This window comes from Myotis daubentonii, chromosome 1, assembly GCF_963259705.1.
Source record: "Myotis daubentonii chromosome 1, mMyoDau2.1, whole genome shotgun sequence".
Lineage (NCBI taxonomy): Eukaryota > Metazoa > Chordata > Mammalia > Chiroptera > Vespertilionidae > Myotis > Myotis daubentonii.
This window is the reverse complement of record NC_081840.1, coordinates 33,010,281-33,036,382: the sequence shown is the minus strand read 5'-3', so window position 1 is coordinate 33,036,382 and position 26,102 is coordinate 33,010,281. Positions and strand designations below refer to the sequence as shown.

Sequence of the window (26,102 nt, the reverse complement as noted above, 5' to 3'; positions counted from 1 at the left end):
AAATAAAGAATAATATATAGGGATTCAACAGTGGACTAGAGGATCCCAAGAATCAAGTCAATGATTTGAAATACAAGGAAGCAAAAAACACCCAACCAGCAGAGCAAAAAGAAAAAAGAATCCCAAAATATCAAGATAGTGTAAGGAGCCTCTGGGACAACTTCAAACATACCAACATTCGAATTATGGGGGTGCCAGAGGAAGAGAGAGAGCAAGATATTAAAAACCTATTTGCAGAAATAATGACAGAAAATTTTCCCTACCTGGTGAAAGAAATAGACTTACAAGTCCAGGAAGCGCAGAGAACCCCAAACAAGAGGAATCCAAAGAGGACCACACCAAGACACATCATAATTAAAATGCCAAGGGCAAAAGACAAAGAGAGAATCTTAAAAGCAGCAAGAAAAAAAAGGTTAGTTACCTACCAGGGAGTATTCATATGACCTCTCAGCTGATTTCTCAATGGAAACTATGCAGGCCAGAAGGAAGTGGCAAGAAATATTCATAATGATGAATAGCAAGAACCTACAACCAAGATTACTCTACCCAGCAAAGCTGTCATTTAGAATTGAAGGTCAGATAAAGAGCTTCACAGACAAGAAAAAGCTAAAGGAGTTCATTACCACCAGTGTTATATGAAATGCTGAAGGGTATTATTTAAGAAGAGGAAGAAGAAGAAAAAGGTAAAGATAAAAAATGATGAACAACAAAGTGACAATAAATACATATCTATCAACAAGTGAATCTAAAAATCAAATGAATAAAAAATCTGATGACCATAATAAACTGGTGAATGTAATTGAATCAGGGGCATGGAAATGGAACAGACTGATGATTCTCAGAGGGAAGGTCGTATGGGGGTGTGCTGGAAGAGATTAGACAAAGATCTTTCAGTGGTTCTCAACCTTCTGGCCCTTTAAATACAGTTCCTCATATTGTGACCCCCAACCATAAAATTATTTTCGTTTCTACTTTATAACTGTAATTTTGCTACTGTTATGAATCATAATGTAAATATCTGATATGCAGGATGGTCTTAGGCGATCCCTGTGAAAGGGTCGTTCAACCCCCAAAGGGGTCGGGACCCACAGGTTGAGAACCACTGTCTTACATTCATGTATGCAGTACCTATGGACACAGACAATAGGGTGGCAAGGGCCTGGGATGGGGTGGGAACCGGGTGGTGAGCAGCTATGGGGTAAAAAAAGAGGGACATCTGTAATAATCTCAACAATAAAGATTAAAAAAAATTAATGTTTTTAAAGTTGCAATAATTATCATTATTCATTACAGGCTTAGAAATGTTTAAAAAATCATGGACTGTAAAATGAGACTAAGAGAATTAAACAATCATCTTTTAAATTTTTCTCTCTGATAGCCAAGATATACTCACTTCATTTCTTTTTCTTTCTTTTTTTTAAAAAAATACATTTTTTTAATATTTTTTACAGAGAGGGAAGGAGAGGGATAGAGAGTTAGAAACATCGATAAGAGAGAAACAGCAATGCTGGGAGCCGGTCCATCCTTGCTGTTTCAAGGGACCTGGCATATATGGCATACTGTTCTTAATATATTTGCTCACCTTCTTGGCACTATGTGTTTTAACCAAGGTCACCTCTCTGAGAAAGGTTGTTTCCCCAGGTAGGGATTTTCCCCTGAAGTTAGGGAGGGAATAAAACCTCTTAACTAAGTGCCAGGCGGGTAATTAATCACTTTAACTATGAACAATCATGCTTAAGCTACATAACCTTTACTCCCTGGAATGGAGATAAGAAACGCCCTAACCTTTGGAATAGAGATTGATAGGATTGGAATAAACTGGTATAAATACAGATGTAACAAGACAGAACTTAGAAGACAGAACCTACACGGAACCTAGAGACAGAAGAACTTCGCTGGAGAGAACATGGCAAAAGATCCTGGACAGAAACTGGCCACAGAACCTCGAGACAGAACCTAGGGAGAGAACCTGGCTGGAGAACCTAGAGACAGAACCTGGCTACAGAACCTGGCTAGAACATGGCAAGAGAACCTGACTAGAACCTGGTGACTGAACCTGGCTGGAGAACCTGGACAGAACCTGGCTGGAGAACCTGGCTGGAGAACCTAGCAAGAGAACATGGACACAGAACCTGGCTGGAGATCCTAACCAGAACTTCGCTGGTGATCCTGAACAGAACTTGGCTGGAGATCCTGGCTAGAGATCCTGGCTAGGCTGCTGATCAACTGAACGCTGTCTCTGTGTCATTCCTTCTTCGCCGACTCCATCCACACCTTTGGGGACCCCTGGACCCGCTGGGGCTGGACCCCAGCACAGCAACTGGCTGCCTCCTGCACACCTCCTACTGGGGATGTGCCCACAGCCAAGGTACATGCCCTTGACCATAATTGAATCTGGGACCTTTCAGTCCACAGGCCGACGCTCTGTCCACTGAGCCAAACCAGTTAGGGCAACTTCATTTCTTAGTTAAAATATGATGATAATAAAATTAATTATTCTTAAGGCTTATATATGGTAAATTTTTAGAAAATTTAAATTCCTGAGGGATGGAGTATTCTAATTCCTTTAATTTCTTTTACTAACTCAGAAAAACCCAGAAAATCTTTTTATTTCCACTGTTTCTGAAACTTTTCTGAAATATCTAAGTTCATTTGTTAGTCTTAGCAAATAGTATGTACAGAACATAATTTAGGCTTTTTCTGGGCTATCTTAGTGCTTTGGAACCATTGCTTTTTCATTGTAATTGTTCACTGTGCTTTGAATGTTATCTTAGCAACTATGAATATTTATGGATTTTAGCTGAAAAGATGATGGAATTTGGAAAGCCAAGGCAAAGTAGAAAAGTTAAGATAAGACTTAGATGATAAACCAAAGAGAAATCTTTAAGAACTGGGCAAGTATACAGATATGTAGAAATCTGGCTATACACAAAAATATTAAGTCTAGGACAAAAGTCTGGTCACGTAATAAAGAGAAAGGATACCGTAGATGTCACAGAGCAAGTTGAATATATGGTTACAATTCCAACCAGGTATGCAGGATAACTAAAAGAAACTGATGGATAAATAAGGTGGGGAAGAAGAGATCTTGATTCTGGAACAAGATTCTGGTTGAGTCATAGTTTAAAAATATATATATATATATATATATATATATATATAGCTATGAAATGAGTTAGTGTGAAAATATGAACAACCTGGGGCTCATAGGTAAAATGAGGTTCATGTCCACAAGTGGGAGTGAGGATTGGCAGGCAAGAGCAAATCTGGATATTAGGACTACATAATACACAATCCTTTCTTTACCAGAGAAGGAAACTATGGCTCAGAGCATTTAATTTGGAAATGATTTTATTATGTGTATCTTTATGAAGGACTACCTTCATTTGTAGTATGTTGAAGTTCTCTTATTCAGCAGCCTTCATGCAATTGACTCATTGGAGTAACTGACATTTCCCAGTTCTTCCATAAAATGTACTGACTGATGCCCAAAGCATCTATACTAATAAAAGGGTAATATGCTAATTAGACTGGGTCAACTGGACATCTTCTTTCCAGACAAACCGGTCATCCTGCCTTCCTTCCAGACAAAGCCACAGTGGCAGGGGTCGAGGCAGAGGCAGTTAGGGGTAATCAGGCCAGCAGGGGAGGGCAGTTAGGGGCAATCAGGCAGGCAGGCAGAGGGGTTAAGGGTGATCAGGCAGGCAGGCAGGCAGGTGAGCGGTTAGGAGCCATGGTCCCGGATTGTGAGAGGGATGTCTGACTGCCAGTTTAGGCCCAAAACTGGCAGTTGGACATCCCCCGAGGGGTCCCAGATTGGAGGGGGTGCAGGCTGGGCTGAGGGACCCCCCTCCCATGCACAAATTTTGTGCACCAGGCCTCTAGTAATGAATAAAGGCTGAATTCTGAAGATGTCCTCAAATACATCTCTGTACTTCTCTCACCAGTTCAGTTATACATTTAGAGTTGGATGCATTGGCATTCAAACCTTATGCCGGTGGTACTTGTTATGGTAATTTAATTAAGTAGTTTATATAAGGTTGGGAAAAAATTGCAAAACTCCATAAGGATTCTGCTTCTCAAGTTCTTGGTCCACTTTTAGAAAAACAGAAACTGAACAATATAGACAGGTTTGGTTTGTACAAGATACTTCAATTAAAGACTACATCTTGGCTTATGTAATTAAGCTAGAAAACCACTGTACACTTACTATATATGTTTTAAGTTTGTGTTTAGGAGTATGTATGTTTCCTTCCTTTAACAGGTCTTTAAAAATAATCAACTATTAATCATGATTATGTTGGGTAAAGAGCAGTTCTATTGTACTTGAGAATATTGATGAAGTTTGGAACCTAGTCTCATAAACTTATAGTTTATTTTCTGAACTTCAGTTCAATTTTGCAAATATTAACTGTTCTATGTGAATTGCTTCACTTGCTGGGGTCATATGATTTTTTGCCTTCAGTAAATTCAGACTCTAAAGGGGGAGATAATCATGTAAACTAATGACTATAATTTAATGTGAAAGTAGTGTAAGAATTTATAAAGTGTTATGGAATACAGATAAGAAAACAATTCAGCATTTAGGAAATACGCCTATAGTTTGATCTTAAAAGATGAATAGGAATTTACCAGGTAGAAAGGGATGGAAGAACCTTTATAGCAAAAAACAAAGTCACGGAGATATAGGGTGTTGAGCATATTGGAGAATAAGCATGTAATCTGCTATGGGTAGCTAGAGCTGGTTGGTGAATGACTAGAAACAAGGCTTGAAAAACAGACTAGGCTGTCAGCTAAGCTGTCAGGGTAAGAATTTATTCTATGACTAATAGTGAGCCAATGGGACAGTGTTGTAGTGGTGTGGAATAATGACAGGTGCTACTCAGGCTTGGGAACCATTTTTAAAAGATCATTCCAATAATTTGGATGAGAAATCATCAGAACTTGGAGTCAACAGCAGGGATGATAGATAAAGTGGGTGTTTTAGAGATAGAATATCCAAGTGACTAATTTGACATAAGAATGAGCAGGAAGGGTGAATTAGAATAATCTGACCTTGAGCAGTTGTATGGTATTCATCAGGAAAATAAAAGCTGGAGAACAGGCAGTATTTCTTTTTGTTTTATTTTGTTGGGTGGAAAGTATAGAAATAAAGGAAAGACTAGTTTAGCCTTTTTGGGTGTGGCTCCACCATTAGTTGTGTGTTGTTCTGATTGTAGTATACATAAACTTCCTTTAAATATCTTGTTTCAATAGCTGTTTACATTGTGTTTTATTTTGCTTTCAAAGATGGTTAGTTAGGCCGGCTGGTGTGGCTCTGTGGTAGAGCATGGACCCCCTGCCTCCACCTTCTATCCCCAACTAAAAGGTCACGCGGTTTGATTCCTCCTCAGGGCACTTGCTGGGCTACAGGCTTGATCCTCATTAGGGGGTATGCAGGAGGCAGCCGATCGATAATGTTTCTCTCTCATCCATGTTTCTATTTCTTTATCCCTTTCCCTTCCTCTCTCTAAAGATCACTAAAAACATATTTAGAAAAAGATGATTAGTTAGATGTTTGATATATCTGTATTGGCTATCTCTGTTAATCAAAAGTATAAAATGTTAATTTTTAATTGAATTTATTGGGGTGACATTGATTAATAAAATTATATAGGTTTCAAGTGTACCATTCTATAATATATCATCTGTATATGTATTGTTTGTTCACCACCCAAAGTCAAGTCTCCTTTCGTCACCATTTATCCCTCCTTTACCCTTTTCTACCTCCCTTTCCTTCTGGTAATCACCATATTTAAAATGTTTATAGGAACTTCTAAGTGCCAGATTGAGCTGTGTTTATATTACTCATATAATAATTTTTATAACTCAATGAGAGATAGACTTTTTATCCCTATTTTATATATGGAGACAAGGTAGAGAGAGCTTAAGTATTGTGCCCAAGGTCACATTGGTAGTAAATAATAGTATCAAATTTTAAACATAAGTTTTTCTGACTCTCAGAGACCATGAAAGTGCTTGGTAGTGTTTGAGAGTAGTTAATAGTTTGAGTCTAAAACATTGGTTGCTGATTGGTAGAATAGTGGGAAATAAGAGAAAAAAAAGTATAGGTTGTGGCCATATTTTGAAGGCTCTTGTGTTTGAACTTGATCTTATAAGTAGAAGGGTTTCCTTGAAGATACTTAGGCCTAGAGTGATGAATAGAGTTGTTAGTGTGGCTAAGGAATCAGTGTTTGAGGATTTATAAATGAGGGATTGGCCATTTTGTTATGTAAATTTCATTGTGAAGAAAAAATGTTAAATATTAGATTTTGAATAATTGTGTAAAATTACAATGTTAAGGGCACACATGAAGATGAACTTTCTTATAGCATTAACAATAGGCTGTTTTCTGTGATTATGACAATCTAAGCATAAAAATTCTTGTTCTTCTTGGCCCCAGGGATTATCTCAAAGGTTTGTTCTTAGTTTCATAATAAACAGATTATTCTTTTGGTTCAGGGTATTGCTTATTTTGAAAGGGTGAGAAAGTCCTAAGGGCTTTACTTATAAATTTTGGATGTCAAAAAGACTTGAAAATTGTACTTAAATAACATTAAATCTTTCAGAAAATACAATAGGTTTTTTGTTGGCTTTTAATACTTGACTAAAAGCAGGTCAACATCTGAGCTACACCAGTATCCAGATAAAGGGCCAAATGATTGTATAGAAATTTATCTTCTATTTCTTTTTCTTTAAGGCTATTATACCAACCTGATTCATTGTGGCAGAATGAGACTTGCTTCATTTGAAAAGTTTTTAAAATCCACTTTTGTGAGATTTTTGTTCTTGTTTTTAAAGGAAGAGATTTGTATTATTTATGATTCATATCTGTTATATTACTATTAACTTTGCTTTCTAAATTAAAAAATGAAATAAACAAATTGGTTATTTTAGTTTTATTAGAATTCATCAAAGTTTTTAATAAGCATAAATGAAAGAAATGATATATAAACTGATTTTTTATCTTTTTCTAGAGGCCTGGTGCATGAATTCGTGCACGGGTGGGGTCCTTCGTGGGGTCTCTCAGCCTGGCCGGCGATCGGGGCTGATTGAGGGGGGCACGGCCGGCCCGGGGGAGGGACTGAGGGAGGTTGGCTGGCCAGAGGGGAGCGAAACCGCAGGAGGTTGGCTGGCCCGCCACGGGGAGGGACCATGGGAGGTTGGCTGTCCAGAGGGAAGGATCATGGGAGGAGGGCCGGCCAGCTGTGGGAGGTTGGCTGTGGGAACACACTGACCACGAGGGGGCAGCTCCTGCGCCTGCCCCTTGGTGGTCAGTGCGCATCATAACAACCAGTTGAGCGGTCATTTGGTTGCCTAGGCTTTTATATATACTAGAGGCCCAGTGCACGAATTCGTGCACCAGTGGGGTCCCTCGGCCTGGCCTCCGGGATTGGGCCTAAACTGGCTCTCCGACATTCCCTGTGGGTTCCCGGATTGCGAGAGGGTGCAGGCCAGTCCAAGGGACCCCACGGTGCATGATTGGGGCCGGGGAGGGATGCAGGAGGTTGGCAAGCCAGGGAGGGACCATGGGAGGGCTCCTGGGCGTGTCTGGCCCATCTTGCTCAGTCCCGATCAGTTGGACCCCAGCAGCAAGCTAACCTACTGGTCGGAGCGTCTGCCCAATGGTGGTCAATGCACGTCATATGAGTGGTTGAGCAGCCTTAGCATATCATTAGCATATTATGCTTTGATTGGTTGAACAGATGACCCGACGACTAGACACTTAGCATATATGGGATAGATTGTTCTAAACATTCAAGTAGAGTTCAACATAGGATGTCGATTTGTTTATCTTTACTTCTCAGTAGATTCATACCATAAGAAACCAAAATTATTTTTGTAATTTTACATCTGCTTATTATGCCAACTGTGTCATTCAATTCTGTAAATATGAAGCTCATTTTAATTAAATCTATAATTATAAAGATAATTGTATATGTTAGTATTGGTTTATTTATTTTTTTCTTTCGTGATAATTCAACAAATATTTCTTGAACTCTTAACAGATGCGAAAGTTTTCTCCACCCCTATTTTTAATAGACTTTATTTTTTAGAGCAGTTTTAGATTCACAGCAAAATTAAGCAGAAAATACAGAGTTCTTATATACCCCCTGCTCCACATATGCAGATACTCTTTCACTGTAAACATCTCGCACCAGAGTGGTAAATTTATTATAATTGATGAACCTACAATGATATATAATTATCGTCCAAAGTCCATAGTTCACATTAGGGTTTACTCTTGGTGTTGTACATTTTAAGGGTTGGGCAAATGTATAATATTTTATGTATAAGATAATTTATTTTTTTAAAAATATATTTTATTGATTTTTTACAGAGAGGGAGAGAGATAGAGAGTTAGAAACATCGATGAGAGAGAAACATCGATCAGCTGCCTCCTGCACATCTCCTACTGGGGATATGCCCGCAACCCAGGTACATGCCCTTGACCGGAATCGAACCTGGGACCTTTCAGTCCACAGGCCGACGCTCTATCCACTGAGCCAAACCGGTTTCGGCTGTATAAAATAATTTATATTCACCAGTATAGTATCATACACTAATAGTTTCACTGCCTTAAAAATTCTCTGTGTTTTCTGCCTTTTGTCCCTCCTTTCCTCCTTCCACCCAATGCCTGGCAAAAACTGGTCTTTTAACTGTGTCCATAGTTTTGTTTTCTTCAGAGTGTCATATAGTTGGAATCATACAGTATGTAGCTTTCTTAAGTTAGCGTCTTTTGCTTAGTAATATATATTTAAGGTTTCCCCATGTCTTTTCATGGTTTGATATTCATTTTTTTTTCATGCTTGAATAATAACCCCTTTTCTGTATGTACTACAACATTTATTCATTCGCCTACTGAAGGACGTCTTGGTTGCTTCCATGTTTTGGTAATTAAAGCTGCTGTGAATATTTGTGTGCAGGTTTTTGTGTAAACATAGTTTTTAATACCATTGGATAAATACCAAAGCTTACAATTGCAGGATTGTACTGTCTTTGCAAAGTGGCTGTGCTATTTTATATTCTCACTGCAATGAATCAGGATTCTTGTTGCTTAGCATCCTTGCCAGCAGTTATTGTTATCAGTATTTTGGATTTTGGCCATCCTAATGGGTGTGTATTGGAAGTTTTTAATTTAAGTACTGGGAGTATTAAAGATATATCAGACCTAGAATCTGCCCACAAGTAACACTGTAGATCAAATAGATGTGTACATTGAAAGTAATTATAAGTGCAATCAGAATGATTTTAGATCATGTATTTTGGGAATTTGGGGATGGAGAGATTGTCTCTGCAAAGTGAATTATAAGGAAGACCTGGGGATTATATTGGGTATAGAAAAATGGGTCAGATATATCTACAATTATTCTGGGTTTGATTGGTACTAAGAAGGGCCCTTTGATCATGGGTATGGAGGTAGGAAAGTGTTGGGCAGAGGAATAGTTAAAGTAGACTGGAAGTGGTTTTTAGGCATTGAGAGGAGCAATACAACTAGTATTGTAGATAAGGTTCAGGCTTTGGAATCAGCATACGTTAAAATCCTGGTTCCAACATTTATTAGCTGTATATCTTGATCGTAGTTAATATCTTTATAGCTTATTTGTAAAGTGTACCTATCTTATAAGGTTATTAGGAGGATTAACATGATGTAATTAGGTCAAATGCTGGATATAGTGCCAGTCATATGTACTTCATATATGTTTGATCGATACACACAGAAAAACACATACACGTATACTATAGAGTGTATTCCTCAAGCAAAATTTTGAGAAGGAAGTCACTTAAGTGTACAAATGAAGGAAAGCCACACTGATTGGAATTCCTGGGTCTCTCTTTCCTTTGCTTCTCTTCTCTCCCCCCCAACCCCCCTTTGATTCTTGAAGAGGCTCTGAGGAATCTGTAGAACTCACAAAGCACAGAGGGAAAAGGAATTTGAGAGATTAAGATTAGATTTTTCAAGGCAGTATGGATTCAGAAGCAGTGAGTGAACTTAGTAACTCATGACTGAATAACATAATCAGAACTTTATTTTAGAAGGGTTAATTGGTAGCTGATTCCATTAAAAGGAAGGACAGTTTCTTTAATAAACATTTTTTAAATAACTAGCACAGTGCTAAATATTATTTAATGAATAACATAAGGATACTTTTTGATTTGCTATTACCACTTGACTAGAGGCCCGGTGCATGAAATTTGTGCATGTGGGGACGTGGTCCCTCATACCAGCCTGCGCCCTCTCACAATTTGGGACCCCTTGGGTAGGGTTCCTAGGCCTGGCCAGTGATCAGGGCCTCTTGGGGCTTTCCTTCCCCTGGCTGCCAGCAGCTTAAGGTCATTAATTAAAATGACCTTTCCTGTCCCTGCCGCTGCCACTGCTCTCCATCTGTGCGGTGCTGTCCCCTTCTCCCCTGCCACCGGTTGCCTCCCTCTGCGGGCAACAGACGTGGGGTGCAATCACTTGGTTGGCCTGGGCCTTCCTCAGCGGGGTGATTGCTGGCCGGCTCCACACACCCGCCACAGCATTGCTGGCCGGTGGTCTGAGCCTCACTCTTGGGGTGATTGTGGAGCGCCCCCCTCCCCTCGTCGATCACACCACGGGCAGTGGTCTGGGCCTCCCTCTTTGGGGTGATTGGTCACAGAGTGCCCCCATCGATTGCCCTGCAGAGGGTGGCCTGGGTCTCCCTCTGCAGGGCAATCGTGGGGTGATGGCAGGGCCCCCTGACCAATCGCATTGCACCTGCCTTTGACCTGCCTGGTGCCAGTGTGTGTCATAGCATGGTCGTCCAGAAGGTCATCCGGACAGTTGTTCTGCTATTCAGTCGTTCAGTCGATTTGCATATTACACTATTATTATTATAGATTATATAGTGCCTTATATTAGTACTCTAATTTCATTTGTGTAGGAGTGACTTCCTTATTAAAAGTGTTTGTCTTTGAAAACAGGAAGTATGCTCACAATGTTTGGAATCGAATAGATAATAATTAAATTATTTTCTCCTTTCCTTCTTTCTCTTATGTCTGGATGATACAGAGATTGTATTAACTATGATCATTGACTGCAAGATGAAGTAAAAAGTAATGAATGCTATGTATGTGTGTGTAATCATGTACAGTAGAAAGTTTTTATATGAGCTGTAAATAATGTTTTCAACATTTATGAGAGAAGGACGTTGTTTCTCATGAGGGGGATCCGGGAGAACTTCATGGAAAAGTATTTGGGTAGACCTTTAAATATTGAGTATATTTTCAGTTTGTAAGGAAGAGTGATCAGGTATACTAGGCAGAATGGTGTGATCAAAGGAATTGGACTAGGAAGTGTTGGGACATTTGGGAAATGCAGAGCTTTCTAGTTTCAAGAGAGGTCTTTATGAAGGGGAGATAAAAGAGTAGTTATAGCCAGATTGTTAGTTTATGTTATAGCCAGTAGTTGTAGCCAGAAGTGTTCTGAATTCTAAATTTTTTTTTCCCTAGTGAAAGAAGGGATGGCAGAGGATGGTAGAGGTGGGAGGTGATATGAGTATGTCTCAGAAATATTAGTGTGGCAGAATTGTATATTATGGATGGGATTAGGATATAGGGTAAGGTGCAAAGATCCTGGAGAAAGGAAGTTAGAGATTATTATAAACTAGAGGCCCGGTGCACAAAAATTTGTGCACTCGGGGGGGGGGGGTTCCCTCAGCCCGGCCTGTGCCCTCTCGCAGTCTGGGACCCCTCGGGAGATAACGACCTGCTGGCTTAGGCCTGCTCCCAGGTGGCAGAGGGCAGGCCCAATCCCTAGATGCAGCCCCTGGTCAGGCTCAGAGCAGGGCCGACTGGGGAGTTGGGGCGCCGCCCCCTGTCATGCACAGAGCAGGGTGGATCGGGAGGTTGCGATGCCACCCTCAGTCACGCTCAGGGTAGGGCCGATTGGGGGGTTGGGGCACCGCCCCCTGTCACACTCATTGCAGGGTCAATGGGGAGGTTGCGGCGCCACCCCCTGTCACGCACAGAGCAGGGCCCATCAGGGGGTTGGTGCGCTGCCCCCTGTCACGCACAGAGCAGGGCCGATCTGGGGGTTGGGGAGCTCCCCCCTGTCACGCACAGAGCAGGGCCGATCAGGGGGTTGGGGAGCTCCCCCCTGTCATGCACAGAGCAGGGCCCATCCGGGGGTTGAGGAGCTCCTCCCGTCACTCACAGAGTAGGGCCGATAGGGGAGTTGGCGCACCGCCCCCTGTCACAAACAGAGCAGGGCAGATCAGGGGATTGGGGCACCACCACTGTCACACTCAGGGCAGGCCGATGGGGAGGTTATGGCTCTACCCCATCACACACACAGCAGGGTCCGTGGAGGGGGGGTTGGGGCGCCACCCTCTATCACCCACAGAGCAGGGCCGATCAGGGGGTTGGGGAGCTCCCCCCTGTCACGCACAGAGCAGGGCCCATCGGGGTTGGGGAGCTCCTCCCTGTCACGCACAGAGCAGACCCATCAGGGGGTTGGGGACCTCCCCCCTGTCATTTACAGAGTAGGGCCGATAGGGGATTTGGCACACTGCCCCCTGTCACACAGGGTGTTGGGGCGCCGCCACTCTCACACTCAGTGCAGGGCTGATGGGGAGGTTATGGCTCTACCCCATCACACACAGCAGGGCCCGTGGGGTGGGGGGGTTGGGGCGCCGCACCCTGTCACACACAGAGCCGCAGGGAGATCAGGGGGTTTGGGCGCTGCCCCTGTCATGCTGATCCCGGTGCCGGGAGGCCTCTTGGCTCCGCTGATCCCGGTGCTGGGAGGTCTCGAGGCTCCGCTGATCCCGGTGCTGGGAGGCCTCGCGGCTCCGCTGATCCTGGTGCTGGGAGGCATATTACCCTTTTACTATATAGAATAGAGGCCTGGTGCATGGGTGGGGGCTGGCTGGTTTGCCCTGAAGGGTGTCCTGGATCAGGATGGGGGTCCCTACTGTGGTGCCTGGCAAGCCTGGATGAGGGGATGATGGCTGTTTGCAGCTGGTCACACACCCTTCAGTGTGGGGGTCCCCACTGCGGTGCCTGGCCAGTCTGGGTGAGGAGCTGAGGGCTGTTTTCAGGCTGGGACTGAAGCTCCCAACTGCTCCTTTTTCTTTTCTTTTTTTTTTTTTTTATTCTGGGCCACCTTTAGTTCTGAGGCTCCAGCTCTTAGGCCTCCGCTCCTGAAAGCAGGTATCTGGTTTGTTTTGGTTCTATAATCGAAACTCTGTATCAACTCCAGCTCTGAGATCCCAGCTGGCTGAAAGCTGATTGGGGAGTTGCGGCGCCGCCCCGTCATGCATAGAGCAGGGCGGATCGGGAGGTTGCGATGCCACCCTCAGGCACGCTTAGGGTAGGGCTGATTGGGGGGTTGGGGCACTGTACCCTGTCACACTCAGGCAGGGTCGATGGGGAGGTTGCGGCGCCACCCCGTCATGCACAGAGCAGGGCAAATCGGGGTTGGGGCGCCGCCCTCTATCACCCACAGAGCAGGGCCCATCAGGGGTTTGGGGCACCGCCACTGTCACACTCAGGGCAGGGCCGATAGGGAGGTTATGGTTCTACCCCGTCACACACAGAGCAGGGCCCGTGGCGGGGGGTGTTGGGGTGCCGCACCCTGTCACACACAGAGCCGCAGGGCGATCAGGGGGCTTGGGCGCTGCCCCCTGTCACACTGATCCTGGTGCCTGGAGGCCTCGCGGCTCTGCTGATCCCAGTGCTGTGAGGTATATTACCCTTTTACTATATAGGATAGAGGCCTGGTGCATGGGTGGGGCTGGCTGGTTTGCCCTGAAGGGTGTCGTGGATCAGGGTGGGGGTCCCCACTGGGGTGCCTGGCCAGCCTGGGTGAGGGGCTGAGGGATGTTTTCAGGCTGGCGGGTGACGGAAGCTCCCAACTGCTCCTTTTTTTCTTTTTCTTTTTTTTATTTTGGGCCAGCTTTAGCTTTGAGGCTTGGCTCCAGCTCTTAGGCCTCTGCTCCTGAAAGTGGTTTCTGGCCTTTGTTTACAATGTTGCAATCCTGCCCGGTGACTAAAGCAGGTTTCTGGGGTTTTGTTTAGCTTCTATATTTGTTACATAGCTGCTTAGAGTTGCAGGCGGGAATGTTGGAGTCCTCCGTCACTGAAGCAAGCAAGCCTCATGTTAGTTTCAAGCTGCCTGGCTGACGGCCGCCACCTTGGCTGGCAGTTAATTTGCATATTGCCCTGATTAGCCAATGGGAAGGGTAGCGGTCGTACGCCAATTACCATGTTTCTCTTTTATTAGATAGGACTAGAGGCCCGGTGCACAAAAATTTGTGCACTCGGCGGGGAGGACGGGGTCCCTCAGCCCGGCCTGTGCCCTCTCGCAGTCTGGGACCCCTTGGGAGATAACGACCTGCTGGCTTAGGCCTTCTCCCGTGTGGCAGCGGGCAGGCCCAATCCCTAGGTGCAGCCCCTGGTTGGGCTCAGAGGAGGGCCGATTGGGGAGTTGGGGCGCCTTCCCCTGTCACGCACAGAGCAGGGCGGATTGGGAGGTTGCGATGCCACCCTCAGTCATGCTCAGGGTAGGGCCGATTGAGGGGTTGGGGCACCGCCCCCTGTCACACTCAAGGCAGGGTCGATGGGGAGGTTGTGGCGCCACCTCCTGTCACGCACAGAGCAGGGCCGATCAGGGGGTTGGGGAGCTCCCCCCTGTCATGCACAGAGCAGGGCCCATCGGGGTTGGGGAGCTCCTCCCTGTCACGCACAGAGCAGACCCATCAGGGGGTTGGGGACCTCCCCCCTGTATTTACAGAGTAGGGCCGATAGGGGATTTGGCACACTGCCCCCTGTCACACAGGGGGTTGGGGCGCCGCCACTGTCACACTCAGGGCAGGGCCGATGGGGAGGTTATGGCTCTACCCCATCACACACAGAGCAGGGCCCGTGGCGGGGGGCGGGGGGGTTGGGGCGCCGCCCTCTATCACCCACAGAGCAGGGCCGATTAGGGGGTTGGGGCGCTGCCCTCTATCACCCACAGAGCAGGGCAGATAGGGAGGTTGTGGCCCTGCCCCCTGTCACACACAGAGCCGCAGGGCGATCAGGGGGTTTGAGTGCTGCCCCCCGTCACGCTGATCCCGGTGCCGGGAGGCCTCTCAGCTCTGCTGATTCCGGTGCTGGGAGGCATAATACCCTTTTACTATATAGAATAGAGGCCTGGTGCACGGGTGGGGGCCGGCTAGTTTGCCCTGAAGGGTGTCCTGGATCAGGGTGGGGGTCCCCACTGGGTTGCCTGGCCAGCCTGGATGAGGGGATGATGGCTGTTTGCAGCTGGTCACACACCCTTCAGAGTGGGGGTCCCCACTGGGGTGCCTGGCCAGTCTGGGTGAGGGGCTGAGGGCTGTTTTCAGGCTGGGATTGAAGCTCCCAACTGCTCCTTTTTTTCTTTTTTTATTCTGGGCCAGCTTTCGCTCTGAGGCTCCAGCTCTTAGGCCTCCGCTCCTGAAAGCAGGTATCCTTTTTGTTTCGGTTCTGGAAACTCTGTATCAACTCCAGCTCTGAGATCCCAGCTGGCTGAAAGCTGGTTTCTAGGGTTTTGTTTAGCGTCTATATTTGTTACAATGTTTGTAACTGCAGGCTCAGAGGCCTGCAGGAACGTTGGAGTCCTCCGTCACTGAAGCAAGCGAGCGTCATGTTAGTTTCAAGCTGCCTGGCTGCCGTCCGCCATCTTGGCTGACAGTTAATTTGCATATTGCCCTGATTAGCCAATGGGAAGGGTAGCGGTCGTACGCCAATTACCATGTTTCCCTTTTATTAGTGTAGATTATTCAAGGAGAAATTAGATCCTGGTTTGGTCATTTGTCAGAGTACCTTGATAATAGGGCAATTTTAAAGAGACTGATGGTAGAATCTATAGGATTTGGCAACTGTTGCTTGTAGAATGCAAAGGAGAATAGATTAGTTTAATGAAGTGTTAAGTTTTGGCATTTTAGCTTGATAGCCCCATCATTAACAGATAAAGAATTTATAAGAAGGAACAAATTTGGAGGTAATTATGTGTTTGGTTTTCTAAAATGTACTTTGAGTTAGTGTCAACAATTCCTGGCATTTATTTCTTTGAAACTGGGAAGTGATGAGATTGCCCAAGGAACATAGAGGGAGGAAAGAGTGCAAAAACCAGAATCATACAGATTAGAAACTAAGAAGAGCCAGAGATGAAAACATAAATTAGTACTTTGAGTAGTAGTAGGAAGATTAGAAGAATATATTAGCAACTTAATCAAGAGAATGAAGTGCCTGAGGGAAAAAAAAGTGATCAAATTATTAAGTAGGCATAGATGTTGAGGATGGTGGAGGTTGTGATTTGATGGGTCAGCGGATGGCCTGTTAAGTACAGGGAGTATGTTGTGAGTGGTTGGGAAAGGTCAATGGATCACAGTTGCCTTTGTGAAGGCCAATGCTAGTTTGGAGCCACCTTTTCTGTTTTGTGTTGGGGTCAAAATATGATTTATGGAGAATGCCCTACATTGCATCCTAGCTAGATTCCCTGGTTTACCATAATTATTACTTTTCTACTTTGTGGTAAAAAAGGTGGAAAGGTAGCCAGAGGGCTATGTTTCTCATTTTCTCTCATTTCTCCCAGAGTTATTAAATCCTATCTAATAAAAGGGTAATATGCAAATTAACCATCATTCCGTCACAAAAATGGTGGCTCCCATAGCCACAAGATGGTGGTGCCCAGTCCTCTCAGCCCTGCCGAAGTTCCCCAGTCTTGGGGGGCGGGTGGGGCCGGCTGCTGAGAGCGGGCACCATGAGTGGCCTGGCGGAATGCTGGCTTTGTTGCTGCAACCGCGGAGGGCCTCTGGGCAGCAGGCACCGAGCAGCCAGCGGGGGGGGCTGGGGGGACCACTTGCGGTCTGCGCCCAGCCACGGAATGCCTTTGGCCAGGCCAGGCGCAGAATGCTTGCGTCATTGCAGGATAGGCTGAGGGGACCCCCACCCCCTGTGCACTAATTTCGTGCACCGGGCCTCTAATTGTATGTAATAGAATTGGGAATTGCTTTTATTTTTCTACATACCTAAATGAGCCTGAATTTTCAACATTGATTATGATAAATTGATGTTCTGAATAAGTTGGCTTTTGAGGAAATAAAAAAAATGGATGAGATTGGTCTTTTGAGTATATTTGATGGTCTTAATAAAATTGGTAGCCTTGTGTTGGGCCTCCAATATTACTTTTTAAATCTGATAGGACTCTGTAATCAAAAAATCTAGAAACCATATGAGATGATTGTTAGTTAAAAGAAGGAGTGAGATTTGGAAGGAATTTATAGGAACACAAAATATACTTAGAATAGATCAAACCTTTTTATAGGATAAACAGCAGGAAGCAGTGGTAAGTAATTGGAGAAGGTGTAGAAGGACTAATAATGGATGGAGAAAGATTACAGAGGAAGCCAAGGGAGATCTGAATTGAATTATGGAACAGGAGAGTCTTAATGATTTGGATCCTTCTTGACAGGCTGGTGCAAAAACACTAAGTGGTGAATATTGGGTGGTACTTTATAATGTGAATTTATATATGCCAAAGAGGTGTTTTTCTTGTTCAGAGTATTATAGCAACCTTTTGATTTATATATGTAAACTTAGAAGGGAGTAAAGGCATTTATAATTCAAATTATTTTGAGTTGGAATTTTAAACAGGCAGGTCTAATTCGCAGAAAATTTATCAACTATGGTAACATGTCTCAGCAGCTTCTCTTACCAAATTATTTCAGTCTTAAGTTTTGGTGCCAGTTTATCCTTTACCTTTTCCATTAAGTTTCAGCTCCTGTTTATTTCATGTTTTTCCAGATCTAGACTAGATGGAAAATAATTCAAGCTCGTGACTTGCCATGTTGGAGACCACTAGAATGTCAATAAAACCTGTTTTTTAAAAATATAAATCATATATAAGTATATAACTTTTAAAATCCTTTTGGATAATTTTTTTTGTTTTGTTTCCAGAGCACAGCTTCTTTTGACTATTGACTCTCACCAGTATAGTAGATTCCAGAATTAGTTTTTTTATTTAAAAATTTTAAGCATTCTTTTATATGCTTTTAAAGTTAGAGTGGAGACTATAAAAATCAAATTTAATATGATTATGGCACATACGTATTTTGTGATAGTCTGACACTTCCCTTATATTTGGCTCAGAATACATAATTGCTGAACTAGAGCTAGTCTCTAAAATAGATAGTAGGTAAAAGGATATAAATAGAGCTATAAGGAATGATAACCTGATTGAATTAAGTTACTGTGATGAAAATTTTGTTTTTACATATGCAAGATTTATACTAAAACTATATTTCATGTTGTTTCCTTTCTGTTGTAGTTTTCAACTTAACCAACAATGTGGATTTGGACAACACCAAAAAGAAAATGGAGATATACCAAAAGGAAAACAAAGATGTCATTCAGAAAAATAAATTAAAGCTGGTTAGTTGCTAAGTATTTTCTTGTTCTTTTATTTTAGAAATGAATGCTTCTACATGATCTTTAAAAAAGCTATCATTCTCTAAAAGTAATATTTGCAAAGAATTTAGGTGAAATTTAGACCTGAAGTACTAATAAATGTATATCTATATCTATAATAATAAAAGTGTAATATGCTAATTAGACCAGACGTTCTTCTGGACCTCCTTCCGGACTACCTTCTGGAGGAAGCCAGGGCTGTGAAGGCTGAGGCAAGCTGTGGTGGCTGCAAGGGCTGAGCCCCTTGCATGAATTTTATGCATTGGGCCTCTAGTAAGCATATACCAGTAAGTAGGAGGCACACATTACTGTAGCAAAAACAATTTTGGTGGGATTATTAAAATATATTCTTTAATGTTAAAAGAATTGCATGCATGCATAGATTTAATTGTCTATCTTATACAGTTTAGTACAACTTGGCTTTCTAGTTTTGGTGGAAAGTAGAGTTAATTATTTTTGAGGTACTTAATTAGGAATTTGTAATCATCGGTAAAACTGGTACAAGTATATTCAGATCACATAGTTTGTATTTTCATCTTGAGTTTAGAGGACTTCCTCCGTATAGTCTAAGAGTGTTTCATTTAGGCACTTCTTTTCCTGCAGTGAAGCTCTCAAGGAATTCACCCTACATTCTCATTCCATTCATAGCCAGCTTGGCCTCTTTAAAAAGGTGAGAGTATCATTGTGCCATAAAGTTCACTCACTGTCTTTGCCCAGTAGTCTCTTCTGGGTGCATCAGAAGATACATACAAAATAGGTATGCCTAGGTAACTTGTTGTATTAGCCCTATTTAACTCAATAGTGGAAGGCTGTTCTTTCAAGTGAGTGTATTTTTTATTCATAGTTTTAAACTAGGAAATAATACTGAGAGTTGCAATGAAAGAATAATCTAATTTTTGGCTGGTTATATTATTTTAAAGTAGGAATTTCTAATATCTGGAAACTTTATAATGATAAGTTATTGAATAAAACAAATGCTTTATGTCCTTCATGTTAAAGTGAGATTATTTGGACTGCTTCTGTTCTTGATATTAATTTTTAACATCTGGATATATTATAACTGGTCAGTAATTCATTATAATTTATTAATTGATAATTATAATTTATTAATTCTGATACTTACCTGGGTATTTGGTATTGGGATAAACATACATAGGACCATGCTTTTAAAGATGGTGCTAGTTAACATATATAAGTAATTATGATATCATTGGCTAGAGCCCTCAAGTGGCCCCTGGGGCATGGACTAACTTACATGGCTAATGTCTTTTTACTAAACTGAGGTAGCAACTTGCCTTTCATGTTTCTGTGAATGCTGAAGTCTCACTGTTCCAGAAGCAACGGAGTTGTATCAAAGAAGAAAAGAAAAAAAGCAATCTCTTGTATGATTAGGCTCATAAAAGGACCCATTTCTGTCATAGAGAAACTATTACTGAGTTGTCTGCTAAGGAGATCTTATTTGTTTCATGGAGCTGTTACCTAACATCAATCAATGTGAGCATGAGAAACTGAATAAAGGTGTTTTAATCTTGAAATAGAGTCTTAGTGAAGATTAACTTAATTTTTACTTTCACTTTTCTGGATTCTCATGAGCAGGAGAGATTGCAGTGTTAGAATGTCTGTCAGTTTAGTACAAGAGTATTTAGTTCAATAAACATTTATTCAATATCTCCTAAGGATATATTGTACAAAGATGAATAAGAACCCTGTTTTCTAGGGATCAGGTAATTTCAATATAATGTCATAAGCACATGAATACCTTACCCATTCTGGGAAAATTGGGAAAGGTATTCCAGGCACGGTCATGTTTGTGAAGCCTTGAAGGACAATTAGAATTTAGCAAGATGAAGAAAATGGGACAGGGGTGAGGGTAGGGAGGCTGCCACAAGAAAGTTCCAGGCAGAAGGAAATCATGAGCAAAGGCAAAGAAAGCATGGATAATCACGAAGAGTTCTAGGAGTTGTCCATAGTTCTGTATTTTCTGTATTGCTGAGAGAGAGAGAAAGAGAGAGAGAGAGAAAGAGAAAGAAATGAAGTTGGAGGGGAACCTATTTTTCAAATGAAAGCTTGCTCAGCATACTGTGGTTGAAATGATAATGCAGGAGGGATAGGCTGGATTCTCATCTGCTGGGTCTCTGCTCTAGTCTATCTTAGGGCATTTTATTAGGGAATTCCCAGGATTCCTTAGATTACTGTTATAAGAACCTATTGATGATTGTCATTGAAGGGTTTTTAGCAAGGTGATAATAAGGTATTGTCCTTATTAGAATCGGCTTAGTAGTTTTGTGGAGGTTGAATTTGAGAGAATTAAGCCTGGAGTTCAGGAAGTTATTGAAGTCATTAGGTGAGTTCAGATGTCACTTAAACAGCAATTGTGAAGTGAGGATGAATTAAAGAAATGTTTTGAGTTTAAAATAGCAAATTCTACTGATGGATTGAAGTGGGCGGTGAATGCAAGGAAAATTGATTGGGTAAGGCAGCACTAATAGGAGGAACATAGAGACTTTTAGTCTTTTAACTTGCTTCCCTTCTCTTAGTCTAATACCTTCTTCATTGTCTGCCTCCTCTGCCCCCATGTTTGATTTTTACTGATGGTTATTTTCCCAGTTATTCAGTCAGCTAGCTAGCCAACCAATATTTATTGAGGCCTACTATGCACTAAATAACTCATATATTCTATTGCAGTGAGAAAATAGAGTCTACCAGTTCCTCATTACCAAAGCAGATAAACTCTTTATTGGTCTGAATCTCATTTGGCCTGTAGTCAGTGTTTGTTGCAGACTTCTTCCTTGGTGTTGAAACTTTTCCTCAACTTTTCTGGGGCTTCTAGTATTCTTTCTAAATTCTCCTCCTTATCCTACTGTTCTCACCTTTCTCTCTCTCTTTTTTTTTAAATATATTTTATTGATTTTTCACAGAGAGGAAGGGAGAGAGATCGAAACATCGATGAGAGAGAAACATCGATCAGCTGCCTCCTGCACATCCCCCACTGGGGATGTGCCCGCAACCCAGGCACATGCCCTTGACCGGAATTGAACCCGGGACCCCCCAGTCCGCAGGCCGACGCTCTATCCACTGAGCCAAACCGGCTTCGGTATCACCTTTCTCTTTCATCCTTTTCATAGACTTCTCTTTTCTTCCTGTCTCTTAAACACAGGTTCCTCTTAGCGCTTCTCTTTATGGTAACTTTTTACATTGATTACTCTGATATGTTTCTGCAGTCCATTAGTTTTCTCCTGAGCTCCTAGGATTATATTATGTAATATGCTCACATATCTATAAATGGTTAATAGACATTTCTTTTTGGATGTATTCTGGGCAGTTGTAATTCAGCATTCCAGAACTGAACATTTTAATCTTCACAGTCACTTATTTCTCCTATTATGTCCTTTATCCAGTTGTTCAAGGCATATCTGCTCAGACTTCATGTACTGTTGTTCTCTCCTTATCATTTTTCTTTTTTTTTAAAAAAATATCTTTTTATTGAGTTCAAAGAGGAAGGAAAAGGGAGAAAGAGAGAGAAACATTAATGAGGAGAGAGAATCACTGACCGACTGCCTCCTATACACCCCACACTGTGGATGGAGTCTGCAACCCAGGCATGTGCCCTGACCGGGAACTGAAGCTGGGACCCCCTGGTTCATAGTTCAGTGCTCAACTACTGAGCCACACCGGCCGGGCTCTCCTTATCATTTTTCAAACCTGGTTCCCCTTCTGATTCTATTATTATTTAGGGCCCTTATAATTTCTTATCTGGGTTATTGAAATGTTTTTCTAATCAGTCTTCCTGTCTTTAGTTTTGAACCCCATTGATCGGTATCTACTTCCAGTCATCTTTCTAAATTCGTTCAAATTTCCTTAATTCTTGTCACTTGCCTTAGTGCGGCACAAATTCCCTTAGTATGGTATGATAGACCTTTCATGTTCTGCTCTCTGCTTGGCTGTCTAGCTTTATTTAGAACTTTTCCCCATCCCCACAATTCATAACAGGCAAACATTTCATCTTTATTCATGTCTTTGCAGCTTTGTTTTTCTGTCTAAATGGCCATTCCACTCTCTAATGGGGGTAAATACCTACTGTTTGAAGTCTTATCTTACATATAATAGTGTTTTAGGACTGCTGTAACAAATTACCACAAACTTGGTGGCTTATAGCAACAGGAATTTATTCCCTCACAGTTTAGGTGGCTAAAAGTCTGGAATGAAGGTGTCATCAGGGCCATGTTCTCTCTGAAACCTTAGGGAAGTATCCTTCTTTGCCTCTTCTAGCTCCTGGTGGTTGCCAGCAACCTTTGGCACCACTCTGATCTCTTCCTCTGTCTTCCCATGACCTTATCTCCTGCATGTGTGTGTCCAGATTTCCAGTTGACCTTAACTTGTTTACATCTGCAGTGACCCTGTGTTGATATAAGATCACATTTGCAGGTACCAGGGGTAAGGCTTCAATGTAAGGGAACCCTTGTGCACTGTTGGTGAGAATGCAGATTGGTACAACCACTATGGAAAATAGTGAGAAGTTTCCTCAAAAAGCTAAAAATGGAACTACTTTACGACCCAGCGATTCCACTTCTGGGAATATATTTGAAGAAACCTGAAACACTAATTTGAAAGAATATATGCACCCCTGTCTGTGTTCATTATATCATTAATTACAATTGCCAAGATATGGAAGCAACCCAATTGCCCAGCAGTAGATGAGTGAGTAAAAGAACTGTGTACATATACACAATGGAATACTATTTTGCCATAAAAAGGAATGAAAACTTTTTTTGCGACAGCATAGATGGACCTAGAGGGTGTTATACTCAGTGAAATGAGTCAGAGAAAGACAAATACCATATGGTTTCACTTATATGTGAAATCTAAAGAACAAAATAAACAAACAAGAAATCATGATTTTAGTAGTAGGAATTGTCAGAGGGAGTTTTCAGCTTTTTTCCTGGGAAAAAATTATGATGTTGAACCTCAAAGTGATTGAAATTTGGTGCAGGGGAGCCCTTAAATATTGATGCTTCTCTTCTTAATTTTCCTAGGCCTCTCTAAACTCTCTGATTTATATAGTGGGGTGAGCTGGGATGCTTTTTTGGAATTCCCATTGAACCACTGGACTCATTCTTGTAATTACTCTCCGCACCATTTCTAATCTACTCCTGAGGTGCTTTCACACAATATATTTCTGTGACTTTTTTGATCTGCCCAAAGCCTGCAGCACTCTAAAAGGCCATTTAAAAAGCAAGGGAGGAAGATACACAAATGGCTCAGGAGAGAGGCCACATGCCTTTCAGAAGTCCCAGAAGTATAAAATTTCAGCTAGTCTTTTGAAATGCTTGTCCTGGCAGGACCCGATGACTAGAGTGAGGTATTTGAAGAAGATGGCTTGATTTCCACTGTGAGACACTATGAAAAAAAAAAGTTATTTAAAATTGGGGGGGAAAAAAAGACTTTAATGTGTATTTTTGTTGGGACACATTAAACCTGGGACACATTAAACCCACAACACTCTATGAAATCTTTTCTAACTCTACTTGTCCTCCATCATCACAAAGAGAATTTACCACTCTATCAATTCTGTTCCCACTGTAGCCTGGGTATATTTCTCTAACAGTTGTCATACTTAATTACTTATATGTCACTGCTTTATTATGAAGCTCATCTTTTTCTGCTTATGGGCCTCCAAATCAAGTAGTTCACTTTTCCAGCCCTTATACCTCAGTCCCTAACCCTAACTTTTTATATTTATTCCTATTAGTCCCCTAGATCAAGTTTGAGTTCTCTTCTCCACTGAGGGTCTGAGTTAGAGTAGCAACCTCAGTACTAAAGGAGGAAACCTTTGAAAAATTACAGGGAAAGGTGCTAATAGTGATCAATTTAATGTAAGGGGCATGGTGGGATGGGGAGAGGGATTAAATAAAGATAACTTTGAGATTTCAGCTTGAGTTGACTGAAATATAGGTATACATTTATTAGAAACTAGAGGCCTGGTGCACAAAATTGGTGCACGGGTAGGGTCCCTAGGCCTGGCTGGCGATCAGGGCCAATCGGGGCTTTCTGGCTGCCTGCCAGGCCCTTCCTTCCCCAGCTGCCTGCTGCCCTCCAGGGCCTTCCTTCGTTCCATGTCGCCCCCAGGTGGTCAGTGCACATCATAGTGAGTGATCAAATTCCCGGTCAGTCGAAGAACTCCCGAGGGGACACTTTGCATATTAGGCTTTTATATATATAGATAAGGAATATAGGGGGATGATCAGCTTTGAGAAACCAGATGCTAAACTTAATTTTAGATGTACTGAGTTTGAATCTTTTTGCATGAAAATTTTGTGGGTTTTTTGGGGGAAGTTTATCTAATGTATGAAATAAAAACATCTAATAGTGTTTTAAATATTATCAATATATTAAAAAGCCTAAGCAACCGTCCAACCATCCGACTGGTAGCATGATGCGCAATGACTACCAGTGGACAGACCTCAATGAAGGAGCTGTCGAGCTGCAGTAACTTGGCAGTTGCGGTTCTTAGATAACGCACCGGAACCAGAGAGGAGGGAGCCTGGTTCCGGGGTGCGTCACCCAAGAGCCACCCTCTTGCAACCTGGGACCCCTCAGGGGATGTTGGAGAGCCAGTTTCAGCCCGATCCCCACAGGCCAGGCCAAGGGGCATGCACCGGGCCTCTCGTTTTACATAAAAGTATACTTTCATCTGAAGTCCCTGTTAATTTCAATATTATGTTGGTGGTCCCCAAACCTATTATGCTTTCTCCCCCACATTCTATATAGTGTGGCTCAATGGTTGAGCATCAACCTATGTACCAGGAGGTGAAAGTTTGATTCCCAGTTAGGGCAAATGCCTGGGTTGTGGGCTCAGTCTCCAATGGGGGGTTTTCAGGAGGCAGCGATCAATGATTCTCTCTCAAGATTGATGTTTCTATCTCTCCCTCTCCCTTCCTCTCTGAAATCAATAAAAATATATTTAGAAAACACACACAACAAAACAAAATAAAAAACACTACAACGTTTTAAAGAGCAAGAGTCAAGTTTTTAAAATAAAGCCATTCAGATTTGTACTGTATTTTTTATTCATAAGACTTAAAGAGCAAAGACTTGATGTAGTACTGCATTTAAGTATGAGTTAGGGTTGGAATAGATTTCAGAGCCTGCAAGTAATTAATATTTCTGAAGAACATTGTAAAAGGTGAATGAGTAGACCTGAAGTTAATTCTGTGTACATACTGGCTTTGAAATTAGAATTTTTCAGTCCATAAAGAGGACTATTGACATTTACATGCCTGTATTAGAAAATAAATTCATTTAAAAAAAAACATCTTAATGGTTTTTTTAGAATTCTAGTATCAAAAAGTCTTATTTTAGCTTGGGAAAAACAAGCTAAGTGCTGTGATAAGTTTTCATTATCTTTTATGTTTGAGAAATTATTGCTATTAAATAAGCTAATCATTTAAATAGAGTGTATCAGTCAATAGTTCTGTATAGAGAGGGTCTGTTTGTTGTTGTATTTCTTATTTTGTTTCGTTTTCCTTGTTAAAGCCCGTAAAATGAATGCTTGAAACTGTCTTTAATCATTATAAATAAACTAGGGGCCCAGTGCAATGAATTCA

General features: G+C 42.2%; 1 protein-coding gene across 2 annotated transcripts in view; it reads left to right on the top strand.

Annotated features, from left to right (window-relative positions):
* Positions 1-26,102, top strand: part of MNAT1 (MNAT1 component of CDK activating kinase) — a 214,358-nt gene that overhangs the window by 73,853 nt on the left and 114,403 nt on the right. For both annotated transcript variants that reach the window (XM_059694827.1, XM_059694834.1), the window contains exon 4: positions 18,359-18,462. In XM_059694827.1, coding sequence (XP_059550810.1) covers positions 18,359-18,462 — 104 coding nt within the window. The remainder of the gene's footprint in view (positions 1-18,358; positions 18,463-26,102) is intronic.